The sequence below is a fragment of the Syzygium oleosum genome, unplaced genomic scaffold (genome assembly GCF_021117445.2).
Source record: "Syzygium oleosum isolate NSW1041296 unplaced genomic scaffold, Sole_v2.1 Sole_v2.04, whole genome shotgun sequence".
Taxonomy (NCBI): Eukaryota; Viridiplantae; Streptophyta; class Magnoliopsida; order Myrtales; family Myrtaceae; genus Syzygium; species Syzygium oleosum.
The window spans coordinates 12,425,487-12,434,276 of record NW_026607488.1 but is presented as its reverse complement, the minus strand read 5'-3'; the positions used below and the strand labels follow the sequence as shown (position 1 = coordinate 12,434,276).

At 40.6% G+C, this 8,790-nt stretch overlaps 1 protein-coding gene across 1 annotated transcript; it reads right to left on the bottom strand.

Annotated features, from left to right (window-relative positions):
• Positions 1–6,235: 6,235 nt before the first annotated feature.
• On the bottom strand, positions 6,236–8,577 carry LOC115679367 (LRR receptor kinase SERK2-like). Its single transcript, XM_056310407.1, has 2 exons — positions 7,688–8,577; positions 6,236–6,375 (listed from the first exon to the last, which is right to left on the bottom strand). The coding sequence occupies exons 1-2, from the start codon at positions 8,166–8,168 to the stop codon at positions 6,236–6,238; spliced, it is 621 nt and encodes a 206-aa protein (XP_056166382.1). The 5' UTR covers positions 8,169–8,577.
• Positions 8,578–8,790: the final 213 nt, after the last annotated feature.

Sequence of the window (8,790 nt, the reverse complement as noted above, 5' to 3'; positions counted from 1 at the left end):
TCAGAAGACTTTCTTGAAGAAGGTCTTCAAATCAATGAAATTGGAACCTCCTCATATTCAGAAACAAAAGATCACTCTTCCAACAAATCAACGAAACAAACAGGTTAACAAAAGTAGAAGAATTTCTTTTGAACACTGCAGATCAAATACTGGACCCCCAAGCTTAAAAAGATTACCTAAATAGACTGCAAACCTCTATGAAAGTCTCTTCTAAAGCTAACGCGTCTTATAATTTATAGGATATTCTTGATAGAAATAAGAAAGGGTATGAAGGAAAATTACCGAAAAGGTCTTGATGGATGGCCTGTTCATAGTTATGACCTGTCTTTCCAAGTCTAAATCATCCTCTTCAGAAACATATGCCATCTCACACAGAGAAAGACTAAAGAATAGGAGCAGCAACGGCACAAAGTTCCACATTTAGTTTCATGGTGACAAAAAGAAGCGTAAAGTGAGGCCCTCTAACGGATAGCTACGCTTATGCTTGTTTATATATTGCGAAAATTTCACCCTTTTTTGTCGATAATATACCACCGAGCGTGTTATCGTAAGTTTGAGCAATGCAATTAATTTTGAAAGATGGTAAAAGATAATTGATTTTGATTCGAAACATGGTAAAAGATAAATGTAGGAGAGACTGAAAATTGTCTTTGAATAATGCATACTTGCCACTGTCCTAAAAAAATGCATGTTTGCCACTTGTCTCATACTTTCATTGTCATATCATGCATAATTATTGCCATAGCCAATGTTATTCTGGACATCCGAATGTACATGCAGACTTCAAAAGGAAAAATTTATTCATTAAAGAGAAAGACAGTTCAAGTATGACCGGAAATTAGAGCCTCGGGATGCTAAAGCTTTTCCGTAAAATAATGCATGGTTGCCATTATAAAATGAGTACATGTTAGCCATTTGTTTGCAAACACCTTCCACGTGCAGAACTAGTTTTGAGGCTCATTTATTGTCTAATTCTAAAGTGTTATGTAATAGATGATACAAATTCAAAATGCATATTAAAATTAAAAGGAAAAAATATAGAGAAAGTAATATTGAAAGAAAAAAGCAAAGAAAAGTTATATATGACATAGGGCACTTCCAGGTAGGGATAAATCCAAAAGAAATTTCTTGGGGCGGCTGGGTTGGCCGACGATATATAATGAAAAACTTCTTTATAAACCAAATGATTGCAAATTTCAAGTATTTAGAGAAAAGGTTCTTAAAGATTGGATCTATTTTGAAAAGTGAATTAAATTCCTTTGAAATAACAAATTATTTAACTAAAAAATAAAAATAAAAATATTAGATGAAGTTTGGAAATTGTTGAAAATTTAAGGAATCATAAATGTTAGAGATTCAGTTTTCGTTTGAATTCCGATTTTGTCCATCTATTAATGTTATGCCGTTATAATGTCACCATAGGCTTTTGATGGAACATATTGAGAAAGTTCTTTGACTTTGTTTTATTATATATTAGCAGATGGGCACACGTAGAAACTTACATTTGAAAGATGGTAAAAGATATATGTTTTCACTCCAAACAGGGCAAAAGATCTGAGTGACTAAAAAAGTTGTCTTTGAATAATGTTGATATCACGTATAATTATTGCTCGAGTCAACATTTTTCGCGACGAATGAATATATAAATAAACTTCAAATCGACAAATTTATACATTAAAGAGAAAGGAAGTTGAGGTATTATTGGAAATTAGAGCATCGAGATGCCAAAGCTTTTCCATAAAATAATGCATTGTCGCCATTTTGAAAGGAATACATGTTAGCCATTTGTTTGCAAACTCCTTCCACTTTCACCACATGCATAGCTAGTTTTGACGCCTATTTATTTTCCAAGACTAAAGTGCTACGAAATAAATGTTACAAATTCAAAATACAAAGGACATTAGAGACCAAAAAAATAGAGAAACTGAAATTGAAAGAAGAAAGTTAAAGAAAAGTCATAAATGATTGTTGACACCTAATTTTAGCTTATAAGTCATTTAAGGTAAAAACACTCAATATTAGGGTTTTTGACTGTGACAGGGCTGGCTTCTTAATCAAAAAGAGTTGTTTTAGTGTTTTTTGAGTTTATTTCAATTCCACTGTTTTTTAGGTAAACCAAGACATTTATTTCACCAATAATACAAAGAAGTCTTTAGAGTTGACTTTTGGTCAACCACCGAAGTAAACCACTCGTCAACATTTTTCAAAAATTCGACACAATAAAAAAATCATCAAATCACTTCCTTTGATGCTTAACTAAACTTCTAGTTCGTCGATTTTGCAAAAATCGTTCAAGAATCGACTTTATGGCCAAATTGAGAATTTTGATTTTTGATCAACAAAATTCAAAATACATTGATTTCTAGTCATTTTTTAAGATTTGTTCCTTCACAACAGTTGATCCTGAGGTTATAACGCAGTCAATTTTCAAGCCAAAATTTTCAAAATCACACTTAAGACAGGCAAGCCGATTTCCGAGTGCTAATTAGGGGTCCCGATAAGTTCTTCATGAGTAATGTCAATTAGCCCAATTTGAATCCGATGAAATCCAATTAACTCATTTCCAATGTCAATTTTCACAAAATCACAACAATTTAGCTTAATTTGACCAAAATAGTGGGCAATGATTGATAAATTCAGGATGGTCGACCCAATTGATCCAATTTAGTTTGACCCATGTTGGGTTGGAGCCCAATTTGATCAATTGAACCTCAATTGTGTATGACAGCTTAATTGGAAGCCACATTTCCGTTGATCGCCAATGGATATACCAGCAGGTACTCTACCGGTTCTCTTCTTGCCTTCTTTTCTTCACAGGTTGTTGTGGTTCCATTGAATTGCAAAAGCCGAGTATTTGGATCAAATTCCGGTGTGATGTAGAACAGTTAGCCTGTGATTATCTGAAACAATGTGGTCGCCGTAATCACCGGAAATTTCGGCAATTTTTCTGATTTTGGGGAAAACAACCATTCAGGCAATTTCCTATATTATCATTTAGGCAGTTTCCTAAATTACCAGTCAGGCAGTTTCCTATATTACCATTCTGGCAGTTTCCTATATTAGTTTATTAGATGTTATCTTTAATTATTCGGTTTTCATTAGTATTAGGAGTCCTATATCTACATATAAGATGTCTGTCTTGTAATCAAGATCACAATATTATTGAATAAAAATTTTGAGTTCTTTGGAGTTGTTCCAAATTTACGCTTTCTCTCTGCGTCATTTGGTATCAGAGCAGATTTCTCCTGTGACGATGGTGAATAACGTGAATGTCAATCTCCCCGCTGCTGAGGGCCGTGAGAACGAGCCTATTACGCGAGCTGAGTTCAATCAGTTCGTGGATCAAACCGATCGGAAGTTTCAAGAGATCCTTGATGCCATCCAGCGTTTGTCCACAAACCATGCGCCTGGCAATCTTCCAGCCGAGCGAATTCCTGTCGCTCGTGATCCCGAAGATGCTATGGGGCGTGGAGGAATTCCCCGACAAAGGCATCAAGACTATGTCGAGGATACGGAAGACGAAGACGATGATTTCCAGGAGATGCAAATTCATGGTGGTCGCCGATACAGGGGATTCCAGGAGGAGCATGTCCGTGGGAATCGACGTCAGGGAGGATATCGACGAGATCCTGAGCAGTATCGACTAAAGGTAGATCTCCCTACTTTCAATGGGAATTTGGATATTGAAGATTTTCTTGATTGGCTTTGGGAGGTCGAAAAATTCTTCGACGCTATGGATATTGACAAGGATCGCCAAGTGAAACTTGTGGCGTACAAGTTGAAGGGTGGCGCTTCAGCTTGGTGGGAACAGACTCAATTGACGCGACGTCGACAAGGCAAGGCTCCTATTCGATCATGGGGTCAGATGACACAAAAGTTGAAGAAGAGGTTCCTCCCAACGGACTATGAGCAACTGTTGTTTCAGCAATTCCAGAATTGCCGACAATTGAATAGATCGGTCCAAGCTTATACGGAAGAGTTCCTTCGACTCTCTGCTCGCAATAGCCTGGATGAGTCCGAGGCACAACAAACTGCTAGGTACATTAATGGTTTACGACTTAATATCCAGGATCGGGTTTCTTTGCATCGACTATTCTCTGTCAAAGACGCCCAGGATATGGCGCGAAAAATTGAGGTGCAATTGGAGAGGACTAGCCCTAGTACTCGTGGTAGCAATTATTTGGGTCGTGGGTCATTCGGGAAAGGAAGACAGCCTGATGTTGCAAGTTCTTCTAGTCAACAAACACCTGATTCGAGCCGAGTTCCAAGGGGTACTACTGGGACGCCTAAGGAAGCAGTCGCAGCAAACAATCGCACTCCCAATCAGAATACCCAGAATCCATATGCCAAGCCCCAACCGATCAGGTGCTACAAGTGTAACGAGTTGGGCCATCGTTCCAGCGATTGTCCTCGTCGTAGAATGGCCAATATCGTTGAACATGACGAAGATGTGTATGAGGAAGATTGGGAAAATGAAGAAGAAGTGGGAGTGGAAGATGAAGTGGGCGAGCAAGTTAATTGTGTAGTGCGTCATCTATTGCTTACTCCGCGGACAGAAGATACCCAACGGAATCAGCTTTTCCGCGCTCGCTGTACTGTCAACGACAAAGTATGCGATATCATTATTAACAGTGGAAGTTGCGAGAACATTGTGTCAAAGGCCTTGGTGGATCACTTGCAACTAAAGACGGAGCCGCATCCCGCGCCCTACACGATCGGGTGGATACGCAAGAGAGCAGAACTTAAGGTAAACCAATTATGCCATTTGCCTATTTCAATCGGAAAATCATATCAAGATACTATTGTCTGTGATGTTGTGGAGATGGATGCGTGTCATGTTTTACTAGGTCGACCATGGCAATATGATGTTGATGCTACACACCGAGCTAGGGAGAATACGTATTCTTTTGTGTGGAAAAGGACTAAAATTACTTTGAGACCGAAGAGTAATTCCCCTCAGATTGTGAAGAAGCAGAATGCAAGGGTTATGATGAACATCCGAAAGCGTGAAGGGATGTATATAATTGTGGACAAGGGCGACCAGCAAGTTGTGATTCGTGTTCCCGATATTCTTAAGCCCTTATTAAAGGATAATCAGATTCTACAAGAGCAGGTGGGAGAGCTCCTTCGAAAGGGCTTCTTGCGTGAAAGCAAAAGTCCATGTGCAGTTCCTGCGCTTCTCACGCCAAAGAAAGACGGCACCATGCGTATGTGTGTAGACAGTCGTGCCATTAACCGGATTACTGTCAAGTATAGGTTTTCGATTCCACGACTTGATGATATGCTAGACAGACTTGCTGGATCACGGATTTTTACGAAGATCGACCTTCGAAGCGGATACCACCAAGTTCGCATCCGTCCTGGCGATGAATGGAAAACGGCCTTCAAGACAAGTGCAGAACACCTCTTGTTTTTGGGTTTTGTTGTTGGCGCGGATGGACTTCGCGTTGATGCAGATAAGGTGGCCGTGATTCGGAATTGGCCAGTTCCAAAGAATGTTGGCGAGGCTCGAAGTTTCCATGGTCTTGCAACATTCTATAGGCGTTCAATTCGAGATTTCAGTACTATTATGGCCCCGATCACTTACTGTTTAAAAAAGGGCAAATTCCATTAGGGAGATGAAGCTTCGACCAGTTTTGCTCTTATAAAAGAAAAGCTCTCCACGGCGCCGGTATTGATGCTCCCTGATTTTGAGAAAGTGTTCGAGCTGGATTGTGATGCTTCCGGCATCGGGATTGGCGCTGTCCTTTCCCAAGAAGGTAAGCCTATAGACTTCTTTAGTGAAAAACTTAATGAAGTTTGCCAACGTTGGTCAACGTATGAGCAGGAATATTATGCTGTCGTGCGAACTATAAAGCATTGGCAGTCCTATCTTTATCAGCAGGAATTTGTTCTTAACACCGATCATCAGGCTCTTAAATATATCAAGAGTCAGAAGCACTTAAATCGAATGCATGCACGATAGGTTTCTTTTCTGGAGCAATTTAATTTTGTGCTTCGTCACAAAGCAGGCCATTTAAATAAAGTGGCAGATGCGCTGAGTCGACGTGCTGCGACACTCGTGACCATGTATACTGATGTTGTCGGTTTTGATCACCTATTTTCTCTTTATCCTGAGGATGATGATTTTGGTGAGATATGGGAGAAGTGTTCTGAAACAAGTTGTCATGGCGATATGATAATTCAAGAAAATTTCTTGTTCCTTGGCAATAGATTATGCATTCCACGTGGTTCCTTACGTGAACAACTCATTCGAGAGCTTTATGGTAGTACTCTCGGCGGACATTTGGGGCGAGATAAAACTATAACCTTGGTGGAGGAGCGGTACTATTGGCCTCAACTGAAGCGAGACGTGGGGCGATTTGTCAGTAAATGCTACATTTACCAGACTGCTAAGGGCCACTCTCAGAACACTGGTCTTTATACCCCATTGCCCATTCCTTCGGGTCCTTGGGTAGACATATCGATGGACTTCGTGTTGGGACTTCCTCGCACTCAACGGGGTTTAGATTCTGTTTTCGTGGTGGTTGACCGATTTTCAAAGATGGCGCACTTCATCCCTTGTAAGAAAACTTCGGATGCTTCGCATGTGGCAAGTTTATTCTTTCGTGAAGTAGTCCGTCTCCATGGTGTACCGAAGACAATCACTTCCGATCGTGACACGAAATTTCTGAGCCATTTTTGGCGTACTTTATGGCGTTTGTTTGGGACTGATTTACAGTATGGTAGTTCTTTTCATCCCCAAACGGATGGTCAGATAGAAGTTGTGAATCGTACTATGGCGGATATCATTCGCTGCCTCTGCAGTCATATGCCTAAGCAATGGGACCGGTATCTTGCTCCTGCTGAGTTCGCCTTCAACAACTCGGTTAACCGCTCTACCGGTACATCTCCCTTTTAGGTCGTTTATGGGCGTACACCACAGCATACTCTGGATTTGGTTCCCTTGGCCAGGATTCCAGGCTATAGTGTCGCGGCAGAGAATTTGGCAACCAGAATTAATGAAGTCCAAGCTGCTATGGCTAGTCAATTGGCTGCTTCTAATTCAAAGTATAAGGAGGATGCTGACAAACGGCGGCGTTCGAAAATTTTTGCGGTAGGCGATGAGGTAATGGTTTTCCTGCGAAAGGAGCGTTTTCCTGTAGGTACCTATAATAAACTGAAGCACAAGAAGATTGCTCCTTGTCGCATCTTGAAGAAGATCAACGACAATGCCTATGTAGTTGAACTTCCTGGTGATCTCAACATTTCCCCTACATTTAATGTGGCAGACTTATTTGAGTATCATTCTCCCGATACACCCCTCTATCCTAATCATAACTCGAGGGCGAGTTTTTCCGAAGAGGGAGGGAATTGATGTAGAACAGTTAGCCTGTGATTTTCTGAAACAATGTGATCGCCGTAATCACTGGAAATCTCGGCAGTTTTTCTGATTTTAGGGAAAACAACCATTCAAGCAATTTCCTATATTATCAGTCAGGCAGTTTCCTATATTACCAGTCAGGCAGTTTCCTATATTACCATTTAGGCAGTTTCCTATATTAGTTTATTAGATGTTATCTTTAATTATTCGGTTTCCATTAGTATTAGGAGTCCTATCTCTATATATAAGATGCCCGTCTTCTAATCAAGATCACGGTATTATTGAATAAAAATTTTGAGTTCTTTGGAGTTGTTCCAAATTTACACTTTCTCTCTGCGTCACGGTGCCTGGCCATACTCCCAACCTTCACTTCAGCATGAACCTGCACTGCAGCATCGCCAGATAGATGGGTACATCTTTTTAATGCCACCAGAGAACCAAGAAGCAAAATTCCTCTGTAGACCTTACCAAACCCACCTTGGCCCAAAACATTCTCTTCGCTGAAATTGTCAGTCGCGACTTGCAGTTCCTGGTAAGTAAATTTTCGAAGCTGTACCTGAGGCCGAAGCAATTGGAGATTCGAGTCGTCGGAGGATTGCTTCGGCCTCCAACAAGAAACCTCGACGGCAGGGGCAATGAACCCAAGAGAAGCGCCTTCAGCAACTCTGCCCGCAACCGCGAAAGCTCTGGTGAAGCTCTTGCCAACTGGAAGGCAAACGGTGGATGACGGAGAAGTAGGCGTCGAAAACAGATTAGAAACATCGACATCCTCAGTGAGATCAATGGTGTAAAATTTGAAAACCATCTTTCTGATGCAACAATATTGCTAGTATGTGTTTCTATGGTTCACGCTCTGAAAGTGTGGAAGATTTGATTTAAATGGAGCCTATGCCCCCGGTTTCACGTAAACTGGGTTGTTTCTAGGTAACATCTTGGTAGGTACCTGATGAACTTATTAGCACCGGAAGTATCACTGAAATTTTCTTTCTTCGTGTTGGGACAAGTCAAACCAAATCCTGTTGCAACCTAACGCGCAACTGTGAGGGGTACTGAGACTACGAGTTATGCTTCGTATGGGTCTATTAGTAGGGACTAGGGAAACTCGGCGTGAGGACAAAATCTGTTCCTAAAACCATTGATCTGAAAAATACGCCTACCGACTCAAGATCGATTATTAATGTTGATAATCTTGAAAAAATCAGCAACAATTTTTGGGCGCTTTGACAGATTTTGCACTAGAGTGGACATTGGGAATTTCTTTTAGACGAAAAAAGTTCGGGACAGAATCGAAATTAGACTTAAAGTTTGAGGTTGCTTAGGAAGTCGAGATTATTTCTCTAATTGAACACTTTTCATGAATTCAATGTTTGCTAGGTCGAATTGTTCAATCAAGCACACTGACTTAGAGTACTTCGAATTTTCGGAAC